Here is a 14785-nt window from a genome sequence, read left to right as displayed (position 1 = left end):
CCAGAAGCCTGTTCATGTGATGTTTGGGTATCATTCATTATCATTGTTTTGTTTTGGGTTTTTTTTGTAATTAAAAGTAATGTGAAAGATCTAAGTTCATTCAACTGGGTGTGCTTGATTTTTTAGCTTTACAATTGTTTCTCTGCAGTCTTCACAGGCTCCTTACTGCCACTTTCCCCCAAATTCATTCAGTGAAAAGGCAGTGATAGAAGCAGAAGAAAATGATTTCCTGGTGACAAGGTTATCTCCAGATTTACCTATGGACAATGCAAAAAACTTTTTCCGTAAGAATGCTTTGTTTGTTATTGTTGTTAATAATGGTTGTGCCAGCAGACATAGCAAGGGGAAAAAAGTAGGCACCCTCGTGCAAAAGTTGGCTTGCAAGTGTTGGATACCAGAGTGATAGATCTCAGATTCTTATAGCATTGCAATGAGATAATATGTACATTCTGAACATTCTCAGCCTGCTTTGATTACATGTACGTATTGTAAGCTTTTAGACAATGGGGTTTGTTTTTCTGGCTTAGAATTGTTATTGGAACAAACGACTTGGACTCTGCCTCCCCACCCTCCATGAGTGGAAGAGATCCTTCTGCTCATGGAAGGACATATTTTGTGAGTTCCATTCTTCTTCTATGAACAGATGCTTCTTTCATTCATTGAGTTTAAGACAAGGATCCAAGCCAGTGTTTCCTCCCACACCTCAATTATTTTCTCCAGTACGAAACAGCTAAGAAGTTTAACAAGTGAGAATCTAAAACATAGTGTTCTGATGTATCCCCAGCTCATAACAAGAGTGCTCCTGTTTAGGATTTCAGCTACCCTAGGAAAGGAGTCCTTTATGATTTGGTGAAAGGAGGAAGGAGACCCCTTTCCCCCACTCCGTCCTTCTGAAACCTTCCTCTGTTGTATATCACTGAATGGCTCTGGCTGAGGTCTGACTATCAGGACTGAGCTGTCCTAGGTAGAATACAGTTGTACCTTGGAAGCCAAACGCCCTGGCTCCCGAACAAATCCTGAATGATTGAAACCTGGAAGTGAGTGTTTTGAACGATTTTCGAAAGCCAAATGTCCAGCACAGCTTCCAATTGGCTGCAGGACATTCCTGCAGCCAATCAGAAGCTGTGCTTTGGTTTTTGAATGGGAATGGACTCCCGGAACGCATTTTGTTCAAAAACCAAGGTACCACTGTAATTAAGATACACATTACTATCCACATCAAGAACCTTTTCTCAGTTAACTGGCTATGCTAGGTTTGTCTTAATCTTTTGAGTAAGAAATGCAAATACAGCCGAAATCTTTGCTGTAGAAAAGTCAAGATTTAAGAAAATCACAGTAGAGCGCTCAGGAAACTTGGAGGGAAGACATTGTTTTGAATATTGACACTTTCTAAAACTCTCTGCTTCATAGAGATGGAAGAGTCCAGCTGCCCAGAAGATGATGATACACCTATACTCCTACAGCCCCTTAGAGCACGAACTCCAGTTGTGACTGTACCTGTAGATGGAGAAGTTCCTGACTTAGCTTATTCCAGTGTAAAGACATGTGAGCGAGGCCAGCAGTCCTTTGGTTTCTCAGGAATAAGCATGTATGGCAAGTCAAAAATATTAGGGCCTGAGGACAGGATGTGTGAAACCTTTGTGCATGAAAAGTGTAGAGAAGAAAGACATGGGGTGATCACACAGTCTGCATTCCCTAATGTATCAGAACAAAAGAGACAAAGCAAGTGGCAGAAGTACCAAAACACAACTCATAGTGACTTGAGAACTCAAAACAGCAGCGAAGTGGTCATGACTGATGACATCCGAGCTGAGAGTGCCTTTGGAATGCCACTGCATGACATAGGAGAGGGTTGGAGTCATGCCATCAATGAAAGCCCTCCAGACTTTGGGCATCCGCAGATGCTGAAAAGCGTGCTTTGTAAACAGCAGCGAAACTTTAGCAGCCAAGATTCTGTTTCAGAAGGACAGAAACTTTCTCTGCACTTAAATCAGAATTTTTCCACTGAGGAAGGACTAAAGGTGCTAGGTCAGCTGAATTGCCACAGTTCAACCAGACACACCAAGGTATATAACTGTTCACAAAAGTCTCAGGAATAGATTTTGCCAAAGCAGTTTCCAATAATAGTTGTGAATATTTGATAGTTTAGTCATATGTTCATCTATAAAGTGGTTTGTTTGTTTTTTACATATTCAAATAGCATTTACAGCTCAGTTTGAAATATTATATAAAGGAAATCAACCCTGATCTTGAATTTTATTGTCTACATCAAAAAACATTTCACTATAGAACATCAGGTTCCTGACAATGCTTCTCTTACAAAGTCCTTGACCACCCATAGATGTGGCCCAGCGGCATAGCTGTCAACTGTCCCTTATTTGGCGGGAAAGTCCCTTATCCCAGCATTGTGTCCCTTATTTCTGTCCCTTATTGATAATGTCCCTTAAATTTCCCGGGTTTCAAAGGAAGCTGCTCCTCTCCTTCCCTCCCTGCCGGCCAGGGAGGAGGGAGGCTCCAACTGTGTTGCTTGGCTGTGTTGCTCACCCAATAAGGAGTCTAAGAACGACTGGGGGGTGGAGCTTGTATGCCTTGTGCCGATCAAATCGGTCGTGTTCCCTGGGGACTCGCCTTTGCTCAGCGCTTCCCAGCGGAGAGGTGATTGTGGTTTTCCTTGCTGCATCCCCTTTGCCGGGTTGCTGCGCTGTGGAAACCACCGCTTGAGGCTTCGTTTGGCTGCTGGCTGGGCTTTCCTCCTTTGGCTTGGAGGGGCTCAGAAATTGAACATACCTGTGCTTGGAAAATCCCTTATATTGGCTGCTGATCCCTTATTTTCGAAGCTGCTGGTCCCTTATTTTCAAATCTGTAAATTGACAGCTATGCCCAGTGGAGGTGGGAGTTATATGTCCTTGTACTACATTAGAATCCTTAGGGTTGCTGCTTTTCTTGATTGCAGAAATGTAGGAGAAGGGGCTTACAAGCATCCTCTTCCTCTTGTTCCTGCTCAGTCTTTTGACTCGGCAGTGCAGCAAAGAACTGGACTGTCTCCCCTTGGATATGCATTGTCATGTAGTGCTGCAGCCAGAGCAATCTCACAAGAGTCCCCTTTGCTATTCACAAGACATCCTGCAGGTGGTGATGTATTTGAAGAGAGCTGAAAACCTGTTGCCATAGCAGTAGTTTTCCCACAGCTATGGCGACAAGTCTTTGCTCACCCCGTCACTCACTGTGGCTCTGAGAAATGAAGGGGCCCACATGTCCTTTGGATGTTTTATTTCTCTTGTCACTGTAGATGTTAGGCTGATGGAATGGAGAAGTAAATAGGCAGTAAGAATGCAAACATGAATATCTATATCCCCATGAGATTAGTTTGTGGGATATTTAATGTCAGTGTGGAAAAAGAGGGTGGTCAATGCTCTAATTCTAATATAATGTGCCTGAATATATGTTACCCATGTGTTAAATCAGATGGAAAGGAAATATGATTTTACATGCATGCCTTTTATTTATATTTCAGAACACCTGTGAATTGTTCTTTCCCAGTGTAGAAATGGTGAACTCTACCAGTGTTCCTAAGAGACAGATGTATATCCCAGCTGAGTTTCAGTCTCCTGCACATTATAAGCAGGTTTTTACTTCTGCTTTGATGGGTATGACTAACACCTTTAATTTCCACATTGCAGTACATTCACTGATGGTTGTTCTTAGGGGGCAACAAAATCTGAGATAAAATATTGAGTGACTGTCCTCATAACAGTTTTTTCAACAGTTGCCACATGTATTTGGCCTTCAAAACCACATTCTCAGCCACCTCTATGGTTGCCTGTGCAGTCTAAATTGCACCATCTCAGAAAATCTCATCTGTGCATTGTTTTCATTTTTGGTTAAAAGCACTCAAAGGGTCTCTGTATTTTAATGGAGAAGCAATGCTGGAGAAGAGGATGTTTAACTGCTTTGTTCCATACCACTTTCCCAGTCTAAATTGCTTCTTGCAAGCTGCATTTCTCTCTCTCTCTTCCCACCCCCACCAACCAAGATTAACAAACTTTTAGGGGACCAATTTAGAATGGGTAGAAGGATTAAATTTCCCATAATTGCTGTTCACCCCAACATTTAAGTGCAAATTTGTTTTTAATTGCAAATAAGACTATCAGGAGTTCTAATTATGGTTCCTCAGCATAATATGTAGTTTTCCTTGGGGAAAACAAATGGCATACCAAAAGATACAGTATATTACATATGAAGTACGAATGAGAAAAAATTATAAAAGCCACAAACCCATGGATAAGCAGAAGGCAGGACTTTGGCTTTATTTAGATGCTTCATTGCCAGTGCTCTGAGAGTAGTTGAATTGCAGTTGCTGAGCTGGAAAACCTTCAAAACATTTGCTATTGTTCAAAGTTTTGAACCTAAAATTGTGGAAAACGTATTTGATTCTTCCTCTAAGTCAGCAATCACTGAGTGTTTTAGCCACTGCCTGAAGACAATTCACAAGTTGTATATTTCTGGGGAGCCACTTTGTGGTAACTATTTATTTATTTACTTACTTCATTTACGAATTGCTTCCTATGCAACGCCTAGATAATGGTCAGGCTATTACAGTCCAGAGATGGCCATACCATAGCAGTCTTAATTGTCAAAGCTGGTAAAAGGCACTCTTGCCCACTGAGGGCAGCAGAATGAATCCAGGAGCACTCCCGATACTGATCCAGGACTTTCAGGGACTCTTCTCAGTCATGTGTTACAGACAAAGATTCAGTTATCAGTGTATCGAGGACACCTCTGCAAATCTAATAACTGCTCCCAACAGTTTCATATAGAAGAGCATTGGGGACAAGATGGTATCTTGCAGCATCCTTCAGCATAAGTGCCATGGGGTTGAAAAATGACATCCAACCTGAAACTGATTGCCAAGATAGAATTAGGTAAAGGTAAAGGTACCCCTGACCATTAGGTCCAGTAGTGACCAACTCTGGGGTTGCGGCGCTCATCTCGTTCTATGGGCTGAGGGAGCTGGCGTTTGTCCGCAGACAGCTTCCGGGTCATGTGGCCAGCATGACTAAGCCGCTTCTGGTGAACCAGAGCAGCGCACGGAAACGCCATTTACCTTCCCGCCAGAGCGGTTCCTATTTATCTACTTGCACTTTGATGTGCTTTCGAACTGCTAGGTTGGCAGGAGCAGGGGCCGAGCAACGGGAGCTCACCCTGTCGCGGGGATTCGAACCACTGACCTTCTGATCAGCAAGTCCTAGGCTCTGTGGTTTAACCCACAGCGCCACCCGCGTCCTGTAAGATAGAAATAGAACCACTGTAAAACTATTCCCAATACAGAACTGGTTCAGGAGGATACCATGGTCAATGCAATCAAAAACTGCTGAGAGATTATGTATCAAAAGTCATTGAGAGATCAAATAAGAATAAACTGATAAAGATCATCCATTAGGGTGACCAAGACTGATTCAGCTCTAGAACCAGACAGGAACCAAGATTGAAGTGGCTCAAAATAATCTGCTTCATTCAGGAATACTTGCAACTCTCCTGTCATGACCCTCTCAGTTACCGCACCTTTCCCAAAGCAATAAACTCACTGTTGTTCACAAGATCACATTTCCATTGGTGAAAGGGGAAGAAAAAGGCCTAGATTTTAAAAGTGATTCCATTACCTTTAAAGAGTTGCAGTGAGAAACTGGTGAGATTTCTGGAGGAGCTCAAATTAACAATATTTGACACACAAAGGAGTTGTATTTACAGAATAGGTTTTCCCCACTACACTGAACTTTTTTTAAAAAATTACTTTTTATTGTTTTTATTTTGTGTAAAGAACATTTAAACATATTGCTGTTTGAGCTGTCGCAAAAACTACACCGAGCTCTGGAAAAAGTGGATATATCCTTCTATACCTCAGTGAAAAGAGGGCAAGGACAAGAGAATTCAGCCCCACTCTGCAACCACAAGATGGCGAGTAAACTTGTTACGGTTAAAAAAGAAGGTCGAAATAAGGTAAGTTTCTTGAGCAATCTCAAGTGTACTCTACAGAAATATTACAATACATGCTGAAGGTCATTTCATACATAAGTCCATAGATTTATATATTTTTGTAAAACTGAATGGTTAGAATATCTAAATTGCTGCATATAGAATTGTGTTCAATGAATGAGCTTACATTTTTATCATATATATATATCAATATTATTAAAAATGATTAATTACCATGACTGGGTTTTTTTTTTTTTTGGACATCATAATAATGAGATGCTGTAGTACCCCACTCCTATGGATTGAGGTCCCCCTGATTTCAATGCAACGTGTTTCAGAATAAATGGGTTCAGGGCACAACTAGATGTAATAATGGGTTGCATTCCTGGTTTTGTTTATTTAGCTGCTAAGCATATGCTATGTTAGAAGAGTTTGGATTTGATATCCCGCCTTTCACTCCCTTTAAGGAGTCTCAAAGCGGCTAACAATCTCCTTTCCCTTCCTCCCCCACAACAAACACTCTGTGAGGTGAGTGGGACTGGGAGACTTCAAAGAAGTGTGGCTGGCCAAGGTCTCCCAGCAGCTGCATGTGGAGGAGCGGAGACGCGAACCCTGTTCCCCAGATTACGAGACTACCGCTCTTAACCACTACACCACACTGGTTCTATGTTAGTTTTCAATAGTGTGATTGGTTTTTTCCCAGGGTGTTGTCCAAAAAGTGGGAGGCTATTTCAGGATCTGTTAATCTTGGGAGTGTTCTCAGTCATTGATCAATGCAGCTAGAACTTAACGGGATATAACTTTTCAAGAGTACTCTCCACCCAATGTCAAGCTCTTTTAAGACTCGTTTATGTCAAGGCAAATTGGGAATGGGTTTCAAGATGTGAGAACTTTAAAGTGCCTAACTTTGGCTGGATCATGGATAAGGGATAAAACTGCAGAACGTTACACTTGACATTGGCAAGTGGGTTAATGATCTCTATTGCTCAAATTCTACGCCTTAAAAAATGATAGGCAAAACGACTAAATGACGAAACAACATAAGTTTTACCAGGTACAGGGGAATCCCCACTTGAATGCAATCAGCACATGTTCTCCTACTTGCACGCGTGCCGAGAACAGTGCTGAAAAGGGGCAGGGACGGAACGGGAGAATTTCCACTTAAATGTTACAGAACCCCCGAGTAAAGAATATGGTTGGTCAAGGGAGCCATGGACTACCAAAGGTTGAAAACCTCTGCCGAAACTGTAGACACAGAAGTGCTAAACAGAAACAATGCAACAAAGGCAGACAGTTTCAGATCATGGGTGCCACCACAGGGAGTAGCTTTCCTATGGTTACTGATCTTGCTCTTGAGGAACCATGGTTCTATGAAGCTTAGTTTTCCCTAACTTTCACAATCTTTTTCAGAAGTGAAGTTTAATACTTTTAACAAGCTGGTGTAGGGTGGCCAGCCTGTTCCATATAACTTAGCTTTTGGGCTTGCATTTTGTTTTAGGGCCGCCTTTTCTACGCCTGTGATGCTCCTAGAGGTAATCGATGCGATTTTTTTAAGTGGCTAGAGGATGTAAACCCTGGACAGAAGGAAAGTAGGCCTGGTGTTGTACTTCATGACACAAAGAGTATTGGAACCTACCTCAGGAGTCAAAATGTTTCCCTCTATGAAGAATGCCAGCTTCTGATGAGGTATGTTAACTAAACATGAATATTACTGCCTGGCTCAGTAGAAGTTGAGCTACTGGTCTGACATCATACTTCGTTAGAGAAGGGTAATAATCACAAATGTTCTCTGCTACTTCAGACTTGACCTTCACATATTATTTTGCAAAAGTGTCCATATAAAAAAAAACCCCAATATTACCTGAGAGTATCAGTGCCGGTAGCATGAGACCCAGTAACATCAAGGCAATGGCACATATTCATAGAGCTACTTTGTTGTTGTTATTTAGTCGTTTAGTCGTGTCCAACTCTTCGTGAACCCATGGACCAGAGCACGCCAGGCACTCCTGTCTTCCACTGCCTCCCTCAGTTTGGTCAAACTCATGCTGGTAGCTTCGAGAACACTATCCAACCATCTCGTCCTCTGTCGTCCCCTTCTCCTTGTGCCCTCCATCTTTCCCAACACCAGGGTCTTTTCCAGGGAGTCTTCTCTTCTCATGAGGTGGCCAAAGTATTGGAGTCTCAGCTTCAGGATCTGTCCTTCCAGTGAGCACTCAGGGCTGATTTCCTTAAGAATGGCTAGGTTTGATCTTCTTGCAGTCCATGGGATTCTCAAGAGTCTCCTCCAGCACCATAATTCAAAAGCATCAATTCTTCGGTGATCAGCTACTTTACCTCAGCTTTAATATTTGTTATGCATCATGGTGTTCAAGAAATTCTTCCCTGAAACAACTGTATGAAACTGTTTGGATGCTTTTAAATCAACATTTCTTAATATTAACGAAGAGTTTAATAGTTATTTGATCAATATTGCATGTGGTATATGTGGTTGTTCACATAATTCAGTTGGTTTTTTTTACTCTGTTGCAGTCTTCTGGTAAATCACCTTGAGTATTTGTGTCAAATCTAAAGGCAGCACAGAAATCATAAGGTCTTATTCAGTATATTTCTCTCTCTTTTTTTTTAATAGGAAAGCCTTTGATGTTCAAAGGAAACAATTTGGTAAACTGAAGAAATTCAATATTGCAAATGCGTACCTTGATTGCGATTCTAAGAGCAAATTATATCTTAAGCTGAACCAAAAGGAGCACTCATCTGCATACAGCAAAGGTGGGTGGACTCTTGTCATCTTACTGTAACGGAGCAAAACGTAACTAAAACCATTGATATCACACATAGGAGCCTCAGTTATTTTGAAGTATATTCACATTAAGATTTGTCTTTGGAAATACTGCATATGTGTGTATATGTGTACATATATCCATTTTCAGGGTGTTGACTTGCATAGAGGAAAGGATTTCCATTTCCAGTGTGGCCTGATTTATATAGCTCATACATAGTTTTCTGTTCAAAGGCATTGCACCCTGACCTTTATGCTATACGTTGCTTCTGTCTAGTGAAATGAACTCATTTAGGAAAGTGGTGCCTGAGACTGTATAGGCAGTCCTCTCTCTAGTTCTAGTGACCAAACAAGATTAAATGGTAATATGTCTTGCTAATTAAGTTTGAACAGCGTTGTTTCCTTTTTTAAAAGACACATGATTCTCACGCAAATGGATGCAGCTTTCAAAGGAATACCATATCAATTTCATGACACAGCATCTGTGATAAAAGAAATACTAATTAATCTTAGTATAAGATGTAAGAGAATACATGAGAACACTTACTACTGACTGTGAGATGTGTGAAGACTACTTGTAGCTCCTCGATACTTTGGTTACTAATAGATTTTGTAGCTTCAATCCACGGTTAGCATAGCACATCTTCAGTTGCAGTCTTTTCTTTTTTTTGCGGGGGTTGGGGAGGGACCGCAATTCTAGATATATCAAATAATTGATACGGCTGTCACTTTGTTAGAATTAATCCTGGTATCCTGGAATTGTCCTTTTGTTTATGCCTTAATTGGTTAAAAAGTGGGTTATTGCTACAAGTGGATAATCTACATATCAGTTCAATTTCATTTTGTAAATTAACCTGTGTAGGCAGTTGTCATAACTCCCCACTCCCATTAGTGCAAGATTAAAGTGCCACACACAACAAAAATTAAAACAAACCTTGGGGAAAAGCTCTACAACCTTAAATAGAAATCTTGAGAATATACTAATACTTAATATGAAAATATATATACTGAACAATCTATGTTTCTATTCAGAAGTAACCCCCATTAGTTCAATAGGATGCATAGGATTGCAGCCAAAATTTACCTGACACTGCTTATATAAAGAAGGCGAAGCACACAAGACTCCTCTGGAACAAACAGAACTAGGAAGTAAAAAATAAGATGGGACATAACTTATTCTCTCCGAAAGACTTAGTCCAGATTTGATTTTGTCCATTCAGAAGCTGGTGATTTGATGCAACTGATAAAACTCATTTACCGTGTTGACAGATGATCTTTGGGTTGTTTCCAAGACTCTGACCTTTGAACCCTTGGATACTTTCATTGCAAGCAGTGTTTTCTTCGGACCATCCTCTAGCAATGAATTGGAATTGGTACCTCTCAAAGGTTACAGTCCCTCAAACTGGCGCTCAAATAGTAAGTTTGTTTTTTAAATCAACATCTTAGTACAGATGATTCAAATTCAAAATACAGCCAACTCTTAATATGCTATGAAACTGAATTATCAATTTCTCAAACTTTTGGTATGCAAAAGGGAAAAAGCCCAAGAGATGGCAAGATGAAAGATCTAATAGGCGTGAAGGAAATGCCCAGAACAATTTTTTAATCACCATAGAGATGTGATGCTACAAGTGAAATAATGTTAATTTGAAAAGCTTATTAAATGGTATTCATATATTTGGCCCTTGAAAGTTGAGTAATGTTTTCATTTATTTAACTAATCCTAAAGTGAGATATCTGGTAGCTTGGGGAGAGGAGGAAAGCAGGGGTGGAGATAGGGTGAGAATGAATTGGGTAGAAACACAACTGATTACTTTTCTTGAGGGATCACAGACGTGGCTGAAAGTGTGTGGACAGCATACATAGTGACAGATATAAGAAACAGGGAAACTAAGTACAGTGGTACCTAGGTTTTTGAACATAATCTGTTCCCGAAGATCATTCAACTTCTGAAATGTTCGAAAACCAAGGTACAAAGGGTGGTCAGCAAATTCAGTGGAGAAAAAAGAAAATAACTCAGCGGAAGCCATTTGACTTCTGAGGTACATTCGAAAAAGGAAAAAGGAAAAATTTATTTAAGTCTTGCAACAGAAATGGCATGAAACAATTTACAGCCTTGTTTTAAAATACAGTAAAAAAGCATACTCTATTTGGAGTTTACATATTACCTTATCGAATAATTACCTTATCGAAATAGAATAGCTTACATTGGTGTGAATGGGAGCTTTTTCTAGTACAATAGTAGGTACAGGGAGTTGAATTTATATTGAGATCACAGTGGTGGTCAAAGGGTTGAATCCCCATTCCCTTTCTCCAGCCAGGGCCCTTAATCCAGATTAGTTCCCCTACGTCTGCTATTTACTTTTGGGGGGGAGGGGCAAACAGTCATGCAAGTGTTAATTTTCTGTAGTTACTCTTCTTCCTTGTAACATTTCTTCTTTTTCAGTGATTGTTCATGCTTTGCTAGTTTGCAATGCTAGCACTGAGCTTACAACTTTGAGAAATATAGAGGAAAACATCAGTTCAGGCACTTTACCAATAATGGAGCATCTGCTAACAAAGTAGGTAGTTTTACTATCTATATTTCAGTTCAGTTTTATAAACTGTAGATTGTACCATCTTTTGAAATAGGTGGGAAAGGATAATTTTTTATGCTGCATAGAATGAACACTGCAAACTAATATCTCTTTGGAAATATACAAGATAAGACTGTGCAAATACTATTAACAGCATACATTTGCACTCACTGTGTTCTGACAATTTTCTGAAAACTAAGAAAATTTCCAAAAACCAAAGTGAAATGTATTTGTTTTAGTAAAATTTCTTTAAGCACCTGTAGGTGAATTGTCATAGCTGCAAGATTCTGTATATTTAAAATCAGACAAAATAAATGATGATGATATTGTTTTTGTTAAGAATGACTTTTAAGAGGAGCACAATTTCCACTGCTCATGTGTGTGCATGTGTGCAAACCCCCTCAAAAAAGTATTGAATTGAGGTGGGGGGGGGGACTGAAAAGGTGGCAAACTATTTAGATAAAAAGTAAAACAACTTGAAATGTGTGAATGCAGAGTCATAAAGATAGTAATTTATTTTAAAAATGGATGCAGACATCATACATTTAGTGATGTAAATAAATTTCATTTAAAACTATATAGCTTGGTGATATTCAAAGTTAGACACATTGAAATAACTTAAATCTATTGGTTTCAGTGCGTCTACTCAGAGTATAACTAATGTTGAATATTGCCTTTTCACTCTCTCCTGATTTAAATCTTTTAATTAACACAGGTGTGATTTAATTATATGACAATTTGCCTCTAAATGTACCCAATATTGTACTTTTTAGGTCTTTTAAAGCTTCTGGTAGCCGAATCAACAAGCGAAAATTTAAACCACCTGCCTTAAACACAAATACAATAACTACGAGAGCCCTGAGTCCAGAAACTATTATAAATCTGGCAAACATTATGATTCAGACATTTCATCTGAATAAAGATCAGGCTACGGCACTGATTCAGATAGGTGCCATGATGACATTGCAAGGAATTGATACAGAAACTGGGAAACGGCAAGCCCTTCCAATAACGATCATACACGGTAAATTGTTTTATATGAACTTAAATAGCTTGCTTCTACAGTTCTGTCTTTATTTCAAACATTTAATGGACTACCCTCACTTTGTCAACAACTCCTCATTGCACCACCAAACAAGTGGACAAGTCTGCCTCCAGCAAGGGCCCATGTTCAGCATCCCATGGAAAGTCCTGAAAGAGGGTGTTGTGGAGAGGAGGAGGGCTTGAGCTGGCCTGGGGTCTACTGTTACTGCTTGATGATATTGGACCCAATTTAGATCTGATGGTTCCATTGCATTGGCTCCAGTGTGGCCCAACGCTTCTCCTACCCCATCCTTCCACCCAGTGTGAGCAGAAGGACTGCAAGGACAGTGGTGGCCCCATCACCCTGTTAAGTCCTGCCAGTCCTCGGTGGGGATTTAGACTGTAGCGCCATAGCTAAACTACTGCATAAATTTGGGCACTCCAGAATCAGTGGTGGCCCCATGGCAGAAAAACATTCCATGCTCCTTAAGTTAAGGATTCTGTACTTGCTGTTGTTATTATTTTTATTAATCTCCTTCCACACACGTCTAAAGGTGATATGCAAGTTATAACAAAACTTAGGGGAGAGTTTAGTCTCAACTTACCACTATCACAGCACACTCAGATATTTTGTCAGTGAACTTTCAACTGTGGTACCTGTTACTTTTTTCGTTTAGTTAGTTACAGCTATACATATGTGGTTAAGAATATTTTGTATGTTATTTTGCATTTACTTGGGCTGAATCTCTGATTTCTCTACATACAGGTGTGTTTGGATCTGGAAAAAGTTATTTGCTGGCCATTGTTATCTTATTCTTAGTACAGATCTTTGAAACCGGCGAAGGAATTGATGGCAAAAAGTCGGTGCCATGGAAAGTACTGATCTCTTCTTCCACAAATGTTGCTGTGGACAGGGTACTGCTTTGGTAAGTACATACTGTTCTGCATAGGACATGTTTTGTTTTTCTCTTGCTGCTTCAATAACTTGCTTGCATTGTTAACTCATAAACTCTGCCACCTTCCCTGGATCCTTCAAAGTAGCACAATGTGTCTTCCACTTTCCTTGTTAGAGATGTTGTATAGAAGGCACTTCCAAACTAACTTTCGAAAGCAACCTTTTGTAGAGTTATGAAAAGAATACCACTTTTCACTGTATGAATGGTGTATCCATATTGCCTTGTATTTTTTTAAAGCTACATGCAGATTTTGGGGGTGTACAGGGCGGGGGGAGAAGCCCAGTTGCACCAATGGGAGTCCTTCTACTGGCTCCTCCTTGTGCTTCAGGTTAGTCTGTCTTTGTCCCTGAAGCAGTCATTTGGCTCCTCACCAGAATTGCTACCATTGGTAGAGACTTTCTCCGAAAGCATTGGCATTCTCCAAGTTTGCATATGAACATTTCCTGTTTTAAAACTGGTGGGTAAAGAATAAAGAATGTGGAAAGATGAAATTAAAATAAAGGTGCTAGAATTCATTATAATAAATGTTAGTTCGTGTCTTTTTCCTTCCCCCACAGCCTCCTAGATCTTGGATTTGAAGAATTTATTAGAGTGGGAAGTATTAGAAAAATTGCTAAGCCAATTCTTCCTCACAGGTAACATGCCTAAAATCTTCAGCCTGTTTGTTGCTATTTAATAGAACATTTTGTGTGACATATATCATTTGAAAGTGAATGAAATACTACATACACTGAAAACTTGAATTAAGTCACATTCCCCAGCTGTAATTTTGCTTGTGTGAGAGAAACAATAGAAGCAAAGTAAGTTACTCATTTAAAACTTGGGCGCTGTAGTTGGTCTGCCACTTAGCCACAGGCAAGACATTTCCAGGCCAGTATATTGTGTGTTTTTGATAGTAAGTCCCACTCAGTTCCTTGGAGTTGTTGGTAAATAAGTATGCATATGGCTGCAACCGTAATCTGACTGAGAGGCTTGGTTTGCCCTCTTCACGGGACCCCTGTTGAATTGTGTTTTCTACTAGTTGGCTTGTAGCCAAGCAGGGTTTGCGTAGAGACCCCAGTTGTATGACCAGTTCTGCCTCGTGGAACCTATACAAGCAGTGGCCACAATTTGTGTGATCTTTCCAAGGCACCACGAGTATACAAAATCATATTGATTAAGCTATCGGCTTCACACAGGTTTAGTCAATCAACACTTCCATGTAGCCCTGTGCCCTCTTACCAGTGGCCATGTGGGACCATCAGGAATCTAAACCAGACTTACATCTTCCTGACATTTAAAATGGGAGTAGTACTTACTCCATACATTCCCACACATACATTGCATTGATCGTTAGAGCTTCTCCATGTGCTCCCAAGCACATGAAGTAAGGCAGGTGGTGATGAAAGAGAATATCTTTTTTGTAATGACACTCCATCTTTGGAATTCTCAACTCAGAGTAGTTCATCTGATGCCTTTCTTCTTTGTCTTTGTACCAG

General features: G+C 40.1%; 1 protein-coding gene across 2 annotated transcripts in view; it reads left to right on the top strand.

The window, feature by feature from the left end:
* ZGRF1 (zinc finger GRF-type containing 1) overlaps positions 1–14785 on the top strand; it is a 31317-nt gene that overhangs the window by 9052 nt on the left and 7480 nt on the right. Inside the window, exons 10-20 of one of the 2 annotated variants that reach the window (XM_083459182.1) lie at positions 158–284; positions 1411–2066; positions 3515–3647; positions 5819–5997; positions 7472–7659; positions 8603–8742; positions 10022–10168; positions 11199–11313; positions 12102–12352; positions 13118–13277; positions 13865–13942. In XM_083459182.1, the coding sequence (XP_083315308.1) occupies positions 158–284; positions 1411–2066; positions 3515–3647; positions 5819–5997; positions 7472–7659; positions 8603–8742; positions 10022–10168; positions 11199–11313; positions 12102–12352; positions 13118–13277; positions 13865–13942 (2174 nt within the window). Of the gene's footprint in view, positions 1–148; positions 285–1410; positions 2067–3514; positions 3648–5818; positions 5998–7471; positions 7660–8602; positions 8743–10021; positions 10169–11198; positions 11314–12101; positions 12353–13117; positions 13278–13864; positions 13943–14785 lie in introns of both variants that reach the window. The other variant, XM_083459181.1, reaches the window with a different exon arrangement.

Source organism: Podarcis liolepis, assembly GCF_965112155.1.
Source record: "Podarcis liolepis genome assembly, chromosome: 9".
Classification (NCBI taxonomy): Eukaryota; Metazoa; Chordata; class Lepidosauria; order Squamata; family Lacertidae; genus Podarcis; species Podarcis liolepis.
This window is presented reverse-complemented; position numbering and strand designations above follow the sequence as displayed.